Source organism: Trachymyrmex septentrionalis, unplaced genomic scaffold (assembly GCF_001594115.1).
Source record: "Trachymyrmex septentrionalis isolate Tsep2-gDNA-1 unplaced genomic scaffold, Tsep1.0 scaffold196, whole genome shotgun sequence".
Classification (NCBI taxonomy): Eukaryota; Metazoa; Arthropoda; class Insecta; order Hymenoptera; family Formicidae; genus Trachymyrmex; species Trachymyrmex septentrionalis.
Window position 1 is genome coordinate 1391421 of NW_017305135.1, and position 21380 is coordinate 1412800.

At 31.1% G+C, this 21380-nt stretch overlaps 1 protein-coding gene across 5 annotated transcripts in view; it reads left to right on the top strand.

Annotated features, from left to right (window-relative positions):
- Window positions 1-18358, top strand: part of LOC108747248 — a 19012-nt gene extending 654 nt beyond the window's left edge. Inside the window, exons 2-6 of one of the 5 annotated variants that reach the window (XM_018484622.1) lie at window positions 7469-7545; window positions 11571-11651; window positions 11745-11875; window positions 11943-12101; window positions 18196-18358. In XM_018484622.1, the coding sequence (XP_018340124.1) occupies window positions 7485-7545; window positions 11571-11651; window positions 11745-11875; window positions 11943-12101; window positions 18196-18270 (507 nt within the window). In that variant the 5' untranslated portion in view covers window positions 7469-7484 and the 3' untranslated portion in view covers window positions 18271-18358. Of the gene's footprint in view, window positions 1-7406; window positions 7546-11570; window positions 11652-11744; window positions 11876-11942; window positions 12147-12279; window positions 13474-18195 lie in introns of those variants that run through there. The other 4 variants (XM_018484623.1, XM_018484621.1, XM_018484625.1 and 1 more) reach the window with 4 other exon arrangements.
- Window positions 18359-21380: the final 3022 nt, after the last annotated feature.

A 21380-nucleotide genomic window follows, 5' to 3' on the forward strand; every position in this document is an offset into this window, starting at 1 on the left:
GTGTGTGTGTGTGTATATATACATACACATACATACATATATATAATAAATAATATTAAAAATTAATAGGACATAATTTAATGTGGAGATGTATACTGCGTTTTCTTAAGAGAACACTGGATATTGTATTTACGTAACACACACCCAAGTAGTATACAAAGCGTATATTAGCGGTTTTTTACTTTAGAAGCGCTGCTTGGACATGCAACCTCACTTAGATTTCACTTTCACATCATTGTAAATGAATTTAGTAAACAAATTGATCACTATAAGAAATATATTTAATTCTTTAATGCATATAATTTAATATATGTATACAAAAAAAATATGAAAAAAGACTGCAAAAGGACAGACATATATATATATATATATATATACACACACACACACACACATGTCTATCCTTTTGCAGACTTTTTTCATATTTTTACACCTAATTATGCGTAAATTGCTATTTTTGTATTTTTGAGACATATATATTATATTTCTTATGTGAAGTTATATACTCGTATATTTTGATTCTGCATGTTGCGCAGTTGAAATAGTTTTTTGGACTTAAAATGCATTCATAAACGGAAACAGAAAAGTAATATCACTTATTAAATTACAATGTATAAGCAATTTAATAATTTTTTGCTAATAAGCATCTTTTTTAACAATATTGTCATATGTTAATGAAATTTAAAATCATAAATTATTATGAATAATTTATTGCGAAAAATATTACCTCGACCGGAAATACGAAAGTATAATGTATATATTTAAGCTACTAAGATCTATTTCGATCGAATATAATTCTTCTTATTTAAAACGTAAAACTTTATTAAGACATACAACTGTAAAGACAAGAATTTTTTAAAGAACAGCCAAAAGTATATCAAAGTACAAGTTTCAAGCTTTAAAATGCTTTTTTATTTTTTTATCTGCAATGATTTTTTATCAAATTTGATGATTGAAAATTGTGCAATTTTGAGCGTGTCAAAAGTATTATCCATTTTTTTTTAGCAGTGTATATCTATCATTCTTATTTCTCTTCACAAGACTTTGTAAAAATATAAATACATTTTATAAGTTACTGTATCACTTTATGTTTTATTTCTAAACATTGCGGGTTGTCGCCGTGTTTTCATTCATTGCTAATGCCAACTTTTCCTGAACGTTATCTTCATCAGGACGAGAAACGCACTGATACTGAGCTGTTTCTCCGGAAAATTTCCTTTATATGGAGAAGGGCGAGGATATGTTGAGGAAAGGGGGGAGGAAATTCTTAGCTTGTCAAGAGAACAATCTTTCATATCCTACTTACATTATAACCTGAGTCTCTAATTTTCTGGATGTTTCTGTATTTTTAAAGTCTCTCTGTACTTTCTCGAAAAATATGACATCGTTGTAACTCTAGTAGCCATTTTATCGAATAATATTTGATGTGCTGTCTCAACGTTGTGTTCTACCAATGCTGATTGAGTGACATGTTCCAGCCTGACATGAACAGCCCATTGATGTTCCTTCATGTTAATCATTCTTCCGGTTTCACTGATGTATACTTTCTCGCAAGGGCGAAGTATTTTATATACTTCTTTGGCGGAAATGAGTGGAGGTCTTTGATCTTTAGGATTTCTCAAGATTTGTTCAATCTTCCTTGGAGGCTTGAAAATAGTTCGGATATTGTGTTTGTTCAAAATGCTGCCAATTCGGTCTATTGTTCTTTTTACATATAGGAGAATAGAAAGACTTCTTCCTGTCCCTTGTTGTGTCTAAGTTGTTCTTTGTCCTGCTTCACATCCTTCTTGTATTTGTTCCGCTATAAGATTTATTTCAAATGGTTAAGTTCTGTTTGTAGATGTTCTTTATCAGAGATACTGAATGCTCTATGCACAAATTAGTGTATTGTCGACTGTTTTTGTGCTAAGTGGTGGTGTGATTCGGTACGTAAGTATCGGTCAGTGTGTGTTGGCTTCTTGTACTTGATGGCCAGGGTATTGTCAGCCTTTTTTGCGGCAAACAAAAAGAACAGTCAGAACAATGAAGAACATTCAGAAAGGGAAGCTTATCATTCACTTCTATGTCATGATGAATCGTTGATTGTTGAGAAAGTTTAAGAATTTGTGAAGTTTACCATTGCCATTGATTTCTTCGTGTGCATTTCTTCATGCGTTGATCTTCAGATTACGAATGATTACGAATTCGTCTATATAACCATAACTTCTGGTTTAATAGTCGCCTTACGAAGGGCTTCTTCTTCGAAGTATCCCATGAAAATGTTTCCTGATAGTAAAGTATTAGCAATTTGCACGCAAATTCGATCAGATTTTGATTATAAAACTATAGCCATTTGTGTCCGCATTTAGCTATGGATTTGTCGACAAAACCTGCTGATATGTTTTGCCAGTAGTTTGCTGATAATGTCTGATAGTACAAATTCTGTGTACAATTTATTGCCTTCTTGCAATCAAAAATTTGTAGTAAGCTCTGCTCAAAATCTGTCTCCGCAGACTTTGCTATCAGAGTTTGCAATTACAGGGAGATGGGAGAGTTCATAGTTCTCGCTCCAGTCTGTTCATAGAATTGGTCATTGTAGGAAACCATGTAATCATTAGGCAATGCTCAATTAAAAGGATGATATTATTGGGAACATGTAAGATTTTAATTATATACTAGAATTTCTTATATTGGAATGTGTTTATGAAAAGTGACTCTATATTGAATTCACCATATCTTCAGGATGCAGACGAATTTTTTGGATTTTTGTATGAAATCCGTCGAATTGGCGATATGTGATTCAGTCCTTCTTATCAGAGGATTGTAATCGCGAGCTAAGCATAAGAGATCATATGTCGAAGATTTTATGGTGCTAACAATTGGTCTGAGAGGGATATTAAATTTATATATTTTTGGCAGACCATATAGTCTTAGTAGAAGAGAATTCGTAAGTTTCAATATTGCTTTGTCGAGGAGTCCGTTTTTTTCTATTAAAATGCTAGTTTTCCTGTTTGTTTGATCTCTATCAAACCTTGTGTATATTTCATTCGAAACGAGAGTCTCCATCTTCGTTCTGTAGTCTGATCATTTATAAACAACTCAGCCATTTGAAACAAATCTTACACGGATACAATAGAAGAATGTGGGCAGGACAATCAGCAAACATAGAAACGGGACAAAGAACAACTCAGACATACAACAACCAGAAAGAATTAAACAAAAGAAGCCTCTCTATTCTTTCATGTGTAAAAGGAACAATAGACCGAATCTCGGCAGGATTTTGAACAAATAGAACATCTGAACAATTTTCAAGCCTCCAAGAAAGATCGAGCAAATCTTGAGAAATTCTCAAAATCAAAAACCTCTACTCAGTGGAGTATACAGAATACCTTGTTCTTGCGAGAAAGTATACATCGGTGAAACCGAAAGAATAATCAACGTGCGCATGAAGGAACATCAACGGAATGTCAAGCTGAAACCCTGAAGTATGTACAGCATTGGCAGAACACAACGTTGAGACATTAAATACTATTCGATAAAACGACTACTACAGCTACAATGATGTCATATTTTCTGAGGAAGTACAGAGAGGCTCCAGAAATACAGAAACATCCAGACAATTTTAATAGGGTCTCAGGTTATAATGTAAATAGGGTATGAAAGATTGTTCTCTTGACAAGCCAAGGAAGTTCCCCTCTTCCTACTTCAACATACCATCGCCCTTCTCTACAGCGTCTATAGAGGGAGTTCTCCGGAGGAGCAGCTCAGTATCAGTGCGCTCCTCGCTCTGATGAATTGAACGACAAGGTTCACGAAATGTTGGCATTAGCAATGGATGAAAATATGGCGATAACCCACAAACCACAGGTTATCTTTCATGGATATTATCTTCATAGATATCACTTTCTGTGGTTGTTGTATGTCTGAGTTGTTATAATACCTATGAAAGCCTTAAAAGCTTTATTTCTAAGCATTATTTGTAAATTTGTAAATTTTTGAGTCTGTCGTATGTACATCCTACACCTATGATCTATACATATATCTCAGCCCTAAGGATATATGGTAAAAATGGATTTAAAATTTCATAATGCGAAAAATAAGTATTTCAGATTTTTTATATTTTTTTATAGTAATAGTGCAAAGTTTTTTTATCGGTACAGTTCATTTATCTTAAACATGTAATAAATGACATTTGATAAATTAAATTTATGTTAGGCGCGAAGCATATTATCTGTGATCAAAAAGTATTATAATGGCTCATTTAAACTGCATGCTTTGAACATATCGAGGAAATATTTTTTTTTTAGATTGGTAAGACTATTTCTAATCTCTCTCTCTCTTTGCTTAAAATTTAACATAATTACTTTTCTTAATTCAGAAATAAATGCTTGTTTTGAAATTAACGCTTAATTTAAAAATAAACGCTTGACTGAGAAAAAGTACTTCCGGCAATTTTTAATATGCTGAATTTTGCTGAACAAAGAATTTGCATAAAATTTTGTTTTTGGAACGAAATTTCGTTGTGGAAGTGTTTCGGTGATGAATATTTGTCAAGAACAAGGACAATTTCCGAGATATAAAATGTTCAAAGAGATTGCAAGCTCATTGAAGACAAGGATCTTTCTAAAAGATCTTTCACTTCAACACATTCAAAGAAATCAAGAAGTAATGTCCAGTGATCGATGATTGACAATTCAAAATATATTTGAACATATTAGAATATTATTTGGTTCATGCTAATTAATTTTGAAATACAATTTGAGAGTGGAACACGTTGCATCTCGAAGTGTTCCAAAAAACGCAGGATATAATTTTATTTTCTTCATAATGTTGCGATATAATTTTGGTTTGGAAAATTTAAATTTTTAACATTATTAATGAATAAATGACAAGTCATTTTTTATTTTTTAATAGAATAAAATGTTCTCTGAAACTAATATTAAAAAACACAAAGGACGCCGCACAAAATCATTGGATTTTGCCCTCGGTGAAATTGGCTGAAACTTAGAATGTTATATCTTAACTCATTGATCAAAAGTGTTCATAGACACAAAGCTTGAAAATGACTAGTTTTTATTATAGCCGTTTAAAATTTTATTTTATTAATGCATCAAATCAAATTTCTGTAATAAATCGAGAGATTTTAGATAACAATATGCCATCCATTTTTTATTACCCTCATCCTTACTTTCTCTCCATTCCCATATACGTACGCCTGCGCGCGCATATATGTGTGTGTGTGCGTGTGATTGCGCGTGTGTGTATGTATCAATGATACGTTTATAATTTTAGTTTTTCGCCCGTTCTCAGAATTATCCAGAATGAACAACGTGGATGTAATAGGCGTTTTATTCCTTTGGAGTTGATTTTCGTGAGCCCCCTTTGCTTCTCACGTTTGACATCCATAAAAAAAAACAAAGACAAAAGAAAAAAGAATTTTCTATTCTGTTGTTATCGTACTTCAGCAAGCACTCGATATTTTTTCACACGGTGTTTCACGCGCGGAAACAAACATTCGGGTCATGATTCGTGATAATCAAGCTCTTCGTACGTAAGAGGTCAGAGAATTCACGCATTTCAAACAATATGTGTGAGAGAAGCAAAATCTAACAGAATCTAAATACATGATTATAAAAGATTTACTTCGATTTTTATGCCACTTTTTAATATAAAATTGCGCTCGCGGGCGTGTGTGCGGGGATGAGGGTGGGGATAGAGTAAGGATGATGAGAGTGAATGGCGTATTGTTATCTAAAATCTCTTGATTTATTACAGACACTTGATTTTGAGGCAATTAAGGCTCCTGAGTAATCGCCGCGGCCATGTTAGAATCGTGACGTCAGAAGCGAAAAATGATGGTAATTTATGTTGCATGCCATTTGTAAATAAATACGATTTGGATAAATCTAAATGACGAGATCGCTTTAAAATATTTGCAAAAATTGACAAAAACTGTACTTTCCTCCCTTGACAGTCGTAAAAGGCATATAAAATAAGCTTATACTCGAGCAGAAGCACACGGTCTGATAATTGTTGAAACGAATGAAAAATACGCTTTTACATATAAAATTTCAAGATAATTTTAGTTTTCGTCGATAATTATGACTTTAATAAGCACGAGACAAATCACATTTTCATAATTAAACAACAACACCAAATGTTGGCATGCAACACAAATTTCACCAAACGTCAATTTTTTATGCCTATAAATTTAGCCATTTATCGTGGCAAGGCGCTGTAAGCACGAGCCCATGTACAGTACAGTGCATTAATTCGCTGAGTCATAGTTGCGACCCAACTTATTAAAAATAAGAAAATGCAGTACTAAAAAGTTGATAAAAAATCCTGAAAAAATTCTTAGAATTCTATGAGAAGAAAATAAATGATTTTTGTCTCTTGCAGTTTTTCTATAAAGTTGATAGTATTTCAATAAAAATAAACGTTAATAAGTCGGGCATACATACATGTGCTCGCCTTCGGCGTGCCGAGAACACATTTACAGCCGGTCATAGAAAAGTTGCAAAATTTTTTTTTCGATGGGTTACGGAATGCAGTCTACTCATCGAGCAATTGGTTCTTATTTGTGGATCCATGAATAAGAACCAATCGCTCGGTGAGCAAGTTGTATTCCGAAACCCATTGAAAAATAAGTGTTGTAACCTTTTTTCTATGTGCTCCCGGCTTTAGCTGAGTACTCAGGAGCCTTAATAAAATAAAACTTTAAACGGTTATAACAAAAAAACTCATTTTCAAGCTTTGTGCCTATGGACATTTTTGATCAGTGTATAATGTACTAAAGTTTCAGTCAATAACTTCACCGAAGACCAAAATCCTATGATTTTATGCGGAGTCCTTTATATTTATTAAATTGAAATTATGTTGCGATATAATAATAATAATAATAATAATAATTCGACGAATTAGAATTATGTCAAGACATAATAAAAATTGTTTTTATTTTAATTTAGACTTAATTTCAATATTAAATTATTAATTTTGTCAGAGATATAACAAACATTTGGAATTATTATTATTTCGAGACATAAATTTAATTTGTAGAATTATTATTATGATTTGACATAGTTCTGGCTCAGTAAATTCTGCTTAACTTTCAAAGTATAATATCAACCTATAAAAGTGCTATTTAAATATTGTTATTCTCAAAAAGATACATATCTTTATTTTTTTAATTATAATAAAATAAATTATTTTATAAAAAATATTTTTTAAATTTTATTCTATTCTTATTTATTATTCATTTTTCTCAGTTTAAGATTAAAATTATTTATGAATGTAATAAAATTTTTATAAGTAGTAATTGAAAAAATTAAAATAAAATTTACAGTACAATAGATCAATGTTACCTTAGATAATTAAAAAATCATACCCAATTGTCCTAAAAATTAATCTTTATTTATCATGTTTAGTTATATATAGAACAGCCATTGAAATTAACGCACTTGAATACGAATAATCGGTGTGTACGCAGAGATTTCCTCTTTAAAATGATTGTGAAGACCCTGGTTTCACAGTTGCTGCTTTTATTAGTCTTCTACGACCCCGCGCGTAAGTATATTATTTGTTTTGTATGCAATATTCCCAAATAACATGTAATACTGCGTAAATATTGAATAATACTGTGTTACATCCAAGAGTCCCAGGATTTTTTTAAAAGAGTTTTGAAGTAAGGAGAGGGCCACGTAGGAAGAACGTAATTAAGATTCTTCTTGTGATTCTGGAGCAACTTATATTATAAATTGAACGCACTTGTATAAAACCCCAGATATACATAAGTCAACATACATACCATACGCAGGATTGGGTAGTAACTAATTAATAAGTTAAAAGTTAAATAAAAAAATAGAAAGTTGAAAATTAACTTTTAGTTTAATTTATAATAGTTAACTTTAAACGAATTAATTTTTAACTTAATTTAGTTAGCAACAAGATAAAAATGAACTCTTGATTTAATAACAAATTAATATTCAAATAACAGGCAATCAGAAGTAATAACTGCACAATAATTCGAGTAATTCCTATTATTTAATAATTATATTTGTAGATTACTTAATTCAAACTAAAACAAAATCAGACGTTTCAATTCTATTTAAGCCATCTTCAGCAATGTAAAATAATTTGTTAATCAGTACAAAGCAGCGATAATAAATTAACAGAGTGTTTTTGTTATCATATTCTAAATATCATGAAGAAAATTTGAAGTAGATTATTAAGATCTTTTTATATAATAATGATCTCATAAAGTATTTATTTTTGACAAAATTAACTTACGTTTAAAATCATTATTTGAATTCTCAAAAGGTAGGACTCTCAAACAGTCTGAAAGTAGTAAAAAGAAAAATTAAAAAATAATCATTGGCTACATTTATACCGTGAATTTAGGCCGTGGCCTGTACCTCAAATTCGACCTAAATTATTTAGGTCCCTTGCTGTGAACACTTGACAGATAATCAGTCCTGGCTGTAGGTCAGGCTTCGATTTGGTGACTTGACTTGAAATAGGCCGTCTATAACCTGAAATAGATCGACATACCATTATTTGTTAAACTCAAATTGACATATGTCATGTCGTTAGTTAATGCTTAGCAAATGAGAATGGATTAAAATGGATTTAAATTTTTTTAATGCGTATTTTAAATCCATGAAAATCGATTGAATGGATTGAAATAGATTGGCTCCGAGTTGATACTAGTTTAATATTCGAAAAAAAAAAAAAAAACATTTAAGGCTTACAAATTTTATTTCTAAGATATTTATAATAATTATATCTGAAATTAGCTACTTCAAGTAGATATTAAAAAATGCATCTAGTGGGATTTAAACCTGGGACCTCTGGATTATGAATCTTCTACTTTACTCGCTATACCGCTTCTTCAATTGATAAATGTGTTATTTGTTCTCTACTTCAATTACAACCAGCTAAACTAGTAACGAAATTATATAGATACAATAAAAATATCATCATTTAACAGATATAATAAAATATAAACAATTTACATTACTATGAGACAACATGGGTAAGTGGCGGATAATCTGAAGAGGGCTCAATCTGGTAGCCGAAACTTGTAACTTTTTATTATTTTCTTATTTTTAATTTTATTTTTGCTTTATATAATTTTACCTCTTGTTAATTGTAATATATTCTTCGGTTATTTTTAAAGAAATGTGTCGACTCTTACTTTGCCCTTTACTTATTATTAATTATTCAATTAGATTGAAAAACTGCATTTCATATTCAGAATATATTGAATTGAGTAATATTCATGTTGCACAGAAATTGCTAATATTATTTTTGAATTTAACTGAATTAAAAAACTGTACTTCCTATTTACAATTCTGAATTGAGTAGTATTCACGATACAGAAAATGCTAATATTATTTTTAGATTGAATAGACATTTGCTTTACGCAATTCCTATAAATGAATAAAAATATATTTAGGATCGAGAAGGATTTATTTTAACATTCATGAATCTGAATTTCTGAAAATCTGAATCTATTTTAATCTATTTCAATCCATTCTCGTTTGCTAGATGAATATATATCATAAATTGTAAATAAAAAAGTTTAAAAAATGTTTAAAGGGCTTTGAACGTTTCGTGTTCGAAAAGTTAAAAAAATTCGTGTTTAGGCCGCTTATATATATATATATATATACACGGTGTAAATGATTGGTGTCTATTTTGAGTCGCATTATAGGTCAGGTCGCGTATAGGTCTCTCGGTGTAAACATAGTCATGGTTTACAATTCCATATTTGCGTTATCTCTAAAAAATCTAAAAATATTGTTAATCTCTCTCTCTCTCTCTCTCTCTCTCTCAAGGATCTTAGGTAAAATTATCCTTCGCTTTAGTATAAACTTGATAGATTTTATTAAAATATTTTTCCGAAAAATTGACTTTCTACAGATTTTTTTGAAATTTGAGTATTATGTTAAAATAATGTTATCTGTATCATCGTGGAATTATAGAAGGTGAGCTATTCCCGTGGATGCGCAGTAGTCTAAAAGTAGTGGGAAGCAGATAGCCAATCATGGGGGACTCATTGGCTGGGTTCGCTTTAGCGCTCACAACGCTTTAAGCGTCGTTTCAGTCTTGTTGATTATTAAATATTAAACAAACACAATTGATGTTCACAAGCGCTATAAGCGACAAAGCGAACGCAGCTTTTATGAAAATCCAATATGGTTGTGTTTACTGTTTTGGAGCGTATAGTGCTATATTTATAAATAGGCCCTTCGTGATTGATTGACAAGATATGTCCCCCCACCCTTTGCCATCATTATGCGTAATAACTCATTTCCTATAATTCCACCATAATCTATATATGGTTAAAATTTTAAAGATCTCAGCGATGCCAAAATGGAGATATTCACCTTCAAAGTTTAATATATAAACTCCTATATCAAGTCTTGACGAAGTAATATTTTAATATTTTGCGGTGAATGTAGATTTTCACTTAAAGATTTTCATTAAAAAAAAATAAATATGTAGTGTAGAAGTATTATAGGAACTCCTTATAAAAAAAGGCTTAGCGGTGCTATTTCTGAATTAGAATAGTTTAAATTTATAATTTGATGGAATTCTCTTTCTCGCACACCGAGCGGTGAAACAGGGACATGCTGTTGCCACATTTCAACTGACTTTGAAGCAACTTTCACTCCATTCCCCTGCTAAGGTGTTCCCACCAATCAATCGGTATCCAATCGATCGGTCTCCAATTGAGGAGGTCGATTCTGTATCTTCAAAGAACAAAATTACAAAAGTGAGCAAATTTATTAGGTGTTGACCAATGAAATAATCAATATTCTAGTAATTTCGTACTTTTATAATTTTTACCTTATTTCAAGATACAGAATCCATCCCCAATGTTGAATTGACCGGTATCCAAGTGAACATATCCAATTGAGCAGTGTCCAATAGAACCGTGTCCAATTGAGTGTTACTCATGAAAGAAAGAATAAAAAATATTTTTCGCGGAATAACGATTTAAGAGTTAAAAGAAGTTCAAACAAACTTTCCACGAAAATTACAAGCATGTCTACATTAACATGGTGAACATTTTTTGCAATAATAAAATCTTGCAACATTTATTGCAATAATAAAAAATTTGTTCCAAACTTTCAGTCTGACTTAAGCCTGTGGCACACGATGCTTATGTTTCTACTGGATTGCCAGCTGGATTAGAAGGAATAGACATTTAGATAGATATTTAGTAGATCGACATTTAGTGCTTTTATCTCAAGCGCGCATTTATCTCTAAAACTCTATAGTATGCGTAAATTATAGCATGTTAGCACGTTAAGCACATTCTGAATACGGGCCATAGCTTCTATACAGAAAGTACCCGAAAATCTTACCCGGAAACCTTAAAAATATTAATTTTTTCTATATTTTCGTATCTAAAATGTATCTAAATCTCTTTTGTTAACATCAAATAGGAGGCGTCGGTTGTATTTTTTTGTAAGAGATAAAAGCATTTATTAAGATAAAATTATGTTAATAAAAAACATGGCAATCATAGATTTTTCTATTTATATCTAATGATTAAAAATTGATAAAAATAAAATTCACAGATGTAACAAGCCTGATTATACCAGAAGAGCTGCCGACCATTTTAAGTTTAATATATTCGAATATATCGCCAATCAAAAAAGTTAAGTATATTATAAGTTAAGAATATAACTTTATCTTATTACATAATCCTTATTAACTTATATCGATGTTTATTATGATTATAAAATCTACAGGAACCGATTCCAGATTTGGCATGGGTTTTCGATTAGGTGAACACGCGGATTTTCAAATTCTTATTGAACTAGGACCACAAACCGAGACGGATCCAATAGGTACATCCAACGATGCCAAAAGACGACGAGATGTAAGAATTTGCGTAATTTGTATACTAAATCATTACACATTTAACAAAAAATTTTTTTTATAAATAGGCGATGATAAATGCTGCGATGAAAGGAGATCTAGGACCATTGGCACAAGCGGTGGCTAAATATCAAATAAACCGTAAAATTCAAAAAGAAATGGATGAACTCAAAATAATAGAGGAGAAGCTTAAAAAGATTAAAACGGAGAATACAAAGGCTCAAGATGTAAATACGAAATTTATACAAAATGAACCAAAGAAAATTTAAATGGTAAAAAGCTAAGAAACTTTTTTCAATTAATTTTTATTACATTAAAATATAGAACATAATGTGCTATTTATATATTTTATTAAGTTCATCAATATGAATCGCGTTGATTGGCAGATGGCAAATTGTGTTGTAGATCATGACTGGGCACTGGGCAGATACTATTGTATAACCTCATTAATGTCATGTTCAATGAAACATTGAAGTGACGAACAATGCATGTTATAAAATCCTATTACTGTGCCATAGCTATTCGTAAAGCGTTTCGTTACATATCACTTTCATCTCTGTCACGATTTTATATTAATAGACTGTTTCAGAGACTTGTTACGCTTGGATGTAGAATGTTCTACCACTGTTTTTTGCCAAATGAAGTCTACATCACAATTATAATTAATATGAAAATCGATTCTACGATTACTATCATGTCCGTATTCATAAACTATGTTTACACAATATCCTTAGCACCACTTTCACCAAGCTCCGATTAACTTAACGGGCCTTTAATTTGTAATTTTGCAGGATTCCAACTGAAGCTGATGTCGGAGAAAAAATGTGAACTGAAGAGTTAAATTAATATTTCTTTAATTAGAATTAACTGTAATTTTACATACTATATTGAACACAAAAATAGATTATTAACAAACAGCTACCAGAGAGAAACCTTGCTATATAAGTTAGTATTACAAATCTATATTTATAACTTCTTTCTTTACATTTTTTCTCCGACATCAGCTTCAGTTGGAATCCTGCAAAGTTACTAGGCCTGTTAAGTTAATCGGAGCTTGGTGAAAGTGGCCCTAAAAAGTGTTTAGTAACTTAGTGAATTTGTCACTGGCCTGTGCCGCTTACCGCATTACATGTAATAGAATGAAAAGGATTTGAGCACAAGAATTGTCGTAACACTTACTTAGCTTGTAGACATAAGTAACGCACAAGCTTTCACATATGGCATACAACTTATTACCCGAGAGTTGTATGTCATACACCAAAGCCTACAAGTTAAGTCTTTAGGCCTGGTCTACAATTAGTCGGTAGACGTCGTATGTTGTGTGCGCATAACCTTTATTTGTCGTGTCGGCTGCTGGGTCGTCGTTTGGATTGGTTAGGTCCTATCTTTTACGACTAACGACATCCGACAAGCATCAGCCAACTTGATCATAGACGAGGCCTTAAGGCCCGTTCTACAATCAGTCGCATGTCGGAATCGGACGTTGTACGCATGTGCACTGGATTGTCAGCTGTTATTATCGGAATAGATGATAGTCAATTCCCATCTTTTCCGATTACGACTAGATGAAACATAACCTTCGAACACATTTGTGTATGAATAAACAGATATTTTTATACATATGGATATATGGATATATTTATATATTATATCATGGAATCACTGAATGTAGATGAAATAATTATTGATTTTGTTCGCGAAAATCATTGCTTGTATGATAAACGCAATGTGGATTTTAAAAATTAGCAAAAAAAGAGATCTGTAGCAAAAAATATCCACAAATTTGAGAAACTGTTATGATATAAATATGTCAGGTAATTTTTTATTTGTTAAATTATTATTTAATATAAAAATATTTTGTAATTTAATTATTTTATATCAAACCTAAGAAATGCTTATAGAGCTGACACTAGGTGTATAATTCGTATATATAAATTTATTCAAGTTTAATAACTTGAATAATATACGTTTCGATTATCGTTTTGATCACCATTTTTTTTCTTGTGGACATTGGAGATATCTTAGTTGTAATACTTCCAATATAGCATTACAAACCTCGGGAATAATGCTATATAAAGTCGATCTTCTAATCCGAAAAAATAATGCACTAGTTACCATGCTATCTCCACGGGCAAGAAAGCTAAAAACAAATTTAAATTTGTGATAAATTTCATATATTTGAAAACAAATAAAATATAAGTAAATTGTATTAACAATAAATATATATATATATATATATATATATATAATGACTAAACTAACCTCAATGTGACTGCAAGACGTATCTTTGTTGGTAACGGTTTTCTATGACTTTTTTCCGTAATTTTGGTTTTAGTAAATCATCAAATTGTGTTACTGACTTATAAGTTTACAAAATTCTTCATGATTATTCATTTGAAAGTATTATATATAAATAATGCGTGATGAACATCAAAATTCTGTCTCATATTTGTGATTTTATCCACCATTTTCTTGTACTTTCCTTTCTACCGTTTCTTTAAAAATAACTTTATTTTCATAATTTGCGTCCAAATGAATAATTTGAATATATATCCAACGTTTCAATATCCATTCTTTACATTTGTTTTGACTTTGATCAACGACTCAATTATAGAATAGCAAGTCGTATTCATGTGCACGACATACAACATACGACAAACGACTTGCGACAGTCATTGATATACTACTGATTGTAGAACGGGCCTAAATAAGTGTTACACGACCATTTTTGTTCTGAGATCCAAAAGAAGCAAGCGGCATGGTTTGCGCGGTATCTATAGGGTGCTTTCCAATTGCTTAACACATCTTAATAGAAACGTACACAGGAATGTACAAAGGAGGTGTTCCCTTTTTACTGGCAGTGCAACCATCATGACGTCACAACAGTGGTACTGCTAGCACTACTGTAACGTCATTTCGAAACGACTTTGCAGTAGACTGGCAATGTAAATAGACCTGAATAAACGTACTAAATTGTCAATCAATTTTGAACGAAAATAGCAGCGATAGTTCTTTCGAAGAAGATGAACTAATTATGAGATCACCAATTTAAGCAGTTTGACCTCGTGTTAAAAACTATATGGACACAGTTAATAAATATTTATAATAGATGTAGAATTTAGAGTTATTTTCGGTAAAATGAATATGTTATGTGCATCTTCTGCAGTTAAATGTAATGTATACATTAAACCCGCGAAACGCATAATCTTTATAATGTATATATTTTTTTATTTCCTGGATTGAATATTTCAACGCGTTGTGCTTCTTTAAGCGACGCCATATTGCACTGCCTCACTTCGAAAACCGCAGTAGTCGCAGTGGCAATATTGCTATCATTTATGACGTCATCCTAGAAATAAAGTTTCATGATTGATATCCAGCGAAAGAAATAGGCGGTACGTGGTATGCGCGATTCCCTAGGTAGTTACTGTTACGGGCTAGTAACAAACTCACATTATTATACACTGCTATGCACTTTTTAATGAAATTAATTGATTTAAACGCAATTATTAAGTAAATCTGTTAAAAAAATAAGAGTATCAATAAAATGTGTATGAAAATAAGTTAATATATTATGAAAAAAATTTATACTAATGTGCGCAAACCGTGCTCCATGTAATATCAGCGAAAGAAATAGGCAGTATGTGATACGCGGTTTCCTAGTTGCTTAGTTATTATTAGTTACTGTATCGCGTACCGCGTACCGCGCTCCATATAATCGCATCCTAATGCTTAGTTTATGCTTCGGTTTGAGGGTACGATTACATGTAGCGCGGTACGCGATACGCGGTACAGTAACTAACTAGATATCTATAAAAACCACGTATACCATGCCGCTTGCTTTTTTTCTCTTCTATTGTAGCACGATGAGTTCTAAAGAACCACTCATCCACGATGGATGCGTCTCGACTCGATTGCTACAAGTTATATTTTTGAAAGTGTTGCCTACTTTGACTGAGCGTTAAAACACTCATAATCGTCCCATAGTTTTGAACGATCCATTCGTTTGTCCTGACGCGTGTCCATGCGATGTGATGGCGCCGTAGACGGGGGATCCCGTTTGCCTACATAACTTTTGCCGACAGTTCGTTTGCACACAAAAATTATTGCCTACAGCTCGATTGTCTACATGTATTTTGCACACAAATTTTAGAAAGAGTTACGGATACTGTAGGCAATCGATTTGTAGACAAAAGCAACCACCTTACCGTAGACACAGGTGCCCGGTGTCCGGGCGGGCTTTGCCATTTTCGCGGGCATTGCATCACTTTTAATTTTTGTATCTCTCATAAGGACGTGATTTGGCCGTATGTCTCCATTTAATATATGAGAGGCAGAAGCCATTAATCAATAAGAAGAAAAACGTGTAGCGCGGTAAGCGGCACGGACCACTGACAAATTCACATTACTAAGCACTTTTTAATAGAATTAATTGAATTAATTAATAAAATTGAATTAATAGAATTAATTAACGCAATTATTACATAAATCTGTTGAAAAAATAAAAGTATTGATGAAATGTATAGAAATAAGTTAATATATTAAAAAATATTCATATATTAAAGTTAAATTTAGTTATCACTATAGCTCATGCCACTTTCCGCGCTACATCTAATGCCTCCGGCACATCAGCGCGATGTTCGTCGCGCGCGACACGCGATATTCAATAAGTGTACAGCTTTACCGATATTCTCATTCTAAAGGTATACTATTATTGGATATCGCGTATCGCGCGCGACTAATATTGCGGTGGTGTGCCGGAGCCATAATAGAGGAGAAAAGAAGCAAGCGGCACGGTTTGCGCGGTTCCTATAATTATTTAGTTAATTACTGTACCGCCTACCGCGTATCGCGCTCCATGTAATCGCACCCTTAGGACGCTCGCACGGAATATTAGAGATCCGGCTTCAAGCCGGAGATAATATTTTTTTGCAATTAAATTTACAGATTGTCAGTATATTAACATATTTCTAATAGGATGCCTATTTGAGTATCAAATTATTAAAATTGCTTGTCAATTTAATTTGTGATATTACTACAATAGTTCAAATACTACAATTGTATTTCTAATAGCGTTTTCTTTTGACTGCACTATCGCCTACTAGTGCAACACTCAGTGCACGAAGTGGGATTTTGCTACACTATCTCAAAGGGACGGTATAGAGCCAGTGTGACATTTAAAATTTGAAAATGGAAATCAAGAGGAAATAGAGTTTTAGAGCAATAATGATGTGTACACTATGGTGTGCATCACTCTGGTGTAATGTAGCCGAGTGTAGCGATTACACGCAATTGGTGCGGTGCGAGGGCTGCACCCAGTTTATCCCAAAAGAAAACGCTATAAGTGTGTGTCCGGAAAACCAATTTGGCCCGCAGTTCAAATGACTACATATATATATGGCTGTTTTTTTTTTAGGAGACACACTTGATACAAATCGACACACATTACTTTTCATTTACAATTTTGTTCAAACTGAATTGACACATTTCGCCTTTGCTATAAAAGAGTCAGAGTATGTCAAGTGCGATTTTGATGAATTTAATATCAAGACTCATGTAAACCAGTTTCCATCATTTTGTTCTGTTCTTTGACCATCTTTGATTAAAATCTTTTAAAAAGTCAGAATCATTAAAAATTCGTACACACACTGCACATATCGCGTTCGATTTAAATGTGGCAAACCATATTTGAGTGTGTTAAACTGTGTCGATTTGTGTCTCCTAATAGGAAAAAAGCTCACATTATAAAATCACGTGAAAATTATTTAAGCATCCAAGATTCAGCTTCCACCATTATATAAGTACAATTAAACATTTTTTCTCTTTTGTTTTTTTTTCCAGTTAGTCTTTTAATTTTGAAATTAAAAAAACATTTTAGAAAAGTAAATGTTTAAACAATAGCATTTTTAGTACACTACAAAAAAATTTGATATTTTTGCGAAAAATCATCACTAATTTTTTTCAAATAGCATTTTGAAGCTTAAAAAGATTATTTTAAAATAATCAAAATTTTGTCTGATGATATTTCATCAAATCACTTCAAAATAAGATAAAAACATCGCAAAAGATAACAATTTTTAATTTAACATAATTTAAGGACAAAAAATGTTATAAAAAAAGAATCAAACGCAAATTTAAAGTCCTTTTTTTGCACCAAAATGCATAATTAAAAACTTAACGATTTTTTTTCTTTGATATATTATAGTTAACATTTTGTTAAATGCGACAAAAATATTAGTATGTCAAAATATTTATGGACGCTATTGTATATGTAATATAAAGTAATTGAAAATTTATTAAAAAAGGTTATGTGTTTAACAGAAATTTAAAAAAGAAGAAGCTCCACGTGTGATGACGTATACGTCGATGAAGAAACTGCAGCAACATATATTGTAGCAGATGAAACAGAGTTATTCTATGCCTTTTAAGTGCATAATATGGTATTCAATTTATTGTTACGCAAATGTTTTTAAATATATATCAACCACAAAATTCTGATAATTATTTTTTTACAAGGTTATTTTATTGTTGTGATAAAATTTATTCATTAATATAATAATACGCTAGAAGCAAAATCGGTTGATAATGAATCATGTGTATAACAATCAAATGTTGATCGACAATCTCGATATATTGCTCATATATATCTCAATATAATGCTTTATTATTTTTAAGGGGAGAATTCCATTTTTTAGGCAAAAAAATTGATTTTTTGAAGAATTTTTTTGGACCAAAGTATAAAGTCAATAAAGTCATTTGAATTTTAGAACATTGTTTTACTATATTTAAATGTAGTTACAGTTTTTTTTTTATTAAATTGGAGCGAATATGATGCCAGTTATCTCTCCTCAAACATGTAACCGCGCGAAGTATCTCTCATTGGTGCAAAATATCTTCCATCCTGGTCATCTAAAATATAAAAATCTGATAGCGTTTAATTTTATATACATCTAGTTATCGTTTGATGAACACGCGGTTTGTCAAATAAAAATCATCGATTTCGCTCTAAAAATTAGCTGAATGTTTTGCAATAAAAAAAATACACAACAGATTGTTTTTCTTTTTCATTATATGATATAAAGGGGGCATGTTTCCTCAACATGCAGTTCAAAGCGAAAGATGATCGGTCTATTAGTTTTATAGATATCATGCACACCAGTCGCGAAAAAGCTATTTCGAGAAAAACGCGTTTAAAGTTTTAGTGGGCAGTAAATTTACTCAAGTGTTACACTCCAATTTTGATAAATTTTTAATATGTTACTCTTCAGACAAAAATAAGTGACACATATTTTTTTATACGTGCACTTTTAAGGAGTGAAACACCCCTTTGAAAAAAATCGGTTTTTCTCTTTCGAAGCGAATATCTTCGAAATTAAGAGATAGAAAATAATAAGAGATAGAAAAAAATTTTCTGAATAAAAATTGAATGTCATTAAGATTAGAACTATAATAATAAAAATTTTTTTTATAAATAATTTTTATTATAAATAAATAATTTCAAAAAATTTTTTTTATTTGAATTACATTTTTTTTTATTTAAAAGTTTATCTTCCTTTTTTGTATTTCAAAATTTAATCCATTTGATATATTATTTGATGCATATTAGTGCAAATTAAACATCAAATGCACATTAAAATATGTACATATTAGAATTATATTTTTGAATAATATTTCTTACATATTTTGTTTAAAAAGTTGATCTTTTTTGTGTTTCTGCGTTTATTATTCATGTATTATACACGTATAAAAATATAAAATATATTTTAAGAAAGTAAAGATAAATATTTTTTTTACTTTTGCGTACTATTTATATCCTATAAACCTATTATATACAATTTAATATGTTTAAACATATTAATTTAGTATACATTGAGTTAAAGTAAAATGTTTTAAGCACGTTGTAATATAAAATGGCAAAAAACATGTCAAAAGCGGTTTCATTTGAATAATATGTATACGTGTTTAAATATAACATATTTCCCTGGTAAAAATAAAATGTAAAGTGAGTGTCATTAAAGCGTTAATTGAAGTGTAAAGGAAGTGTAAAGGGGGGGAGTAACTCTTCTTGTAAGGAAACAGTGGCGGATACAGGAGAAAGAGCAGAGGAAGCTATCGCCCCTTCCAGAGTTTTCCAAATAAAAAGTTAGAAAAAAATAGGAAGTTAGAATTTATTATATAAAATTTGTTTTTAAATTACATTTCGTATTACGTTAATATGTATATAAAAATATATCTAGCTATAATAAAATGCTAAGTACCAAACATGTATATTGATTTGTAGCGGGAATAATTTGGTACAGGTATATTGTGATTAAGGCACTAGATATGTAGGTATTCCTATTCGCCATTTTGGTTCTACTTGATTGTATAGTACGATTAGTGACAAAAATAAATGTTAATTAAGAAGTGCCCGCTCACCTCAAATTTTGATAAAAATACACTGAATCGACACGTTTTTGCGTAAAAATAAAGATTTGACAAGAAAAAAGTGTCGCTCTGCTCCCCCCCCACCGAGATATTAATCCTATAAAATCGACGACTTCGGGTTAGGAAATCTGTTACAGCAGTGTACTGCGTTAAAAACATAAATTCACTGCTTTTAAAATACAAATTTATTAACAAATTGGATAATATGGCTCAATAAATTTAAATTAAAGGATTTAAAAAAACTACGAGCCAATGAAACAATATTCAATATACGTTTATTGCAAGGTTGGCAGTTACTTTTCCGTTACTTTTTATAATAAACAATTTGATAATGACAATGCAATGTTTAATCTAACTAACTAAATGCTAAGGTTGTACTAATGTTGGAAAAGTCACTTTAAAAAATAACTTGTCATCAATACGCGTTTCTTACTAAAATAAGTAATAAGTAACATGTTACTCGTTACAAGTAACGAGTAAAAAGTAACGCGTTACAAATTGGGAGTTATTTTCAGTAAAGAATAACTTTTTCAATTCGAATATAACAAAGATAACAATTAAAAAGTAACGGTCGTTACAACGTTACAAGTAATATGTTTCTTGCTAACCCTGGTTTATTGTAATAATAAAACGTTTTGACCTCCATATCAAGTCATAATCAGTGTTGTTAATTTATTATATAAACTGACAATAATTAAGTAAACAGTCCATTGAATACATATTTAAAAATTTGTGTATATTCCTTCTTTGTGTGTTATTTATTTGATCCTTGTACAACAAAATATATTCTTGTTATATGAATTGAGAAATGAATATAGATAGATAACACACTCTTAATTGTTATATTAATTATTAGATTAACGAAGTCGAGCATCGGCATAAAAAGGCACCTTTCGATTTGACGTTGAAACTACTGTTTATAGTTCTCACGTTGGCAATCATGTGATGATTGGTTAGCTTAAAGCTCATGGCACATACGTAGGCTGCTGGAAAAGTTTCTGCAAACAATATGAAAAAAAACATGTAAAATTTGGTAAATGGCTTTATAGTTTTTCGAAATATTCGCCTTTAAGATCGAT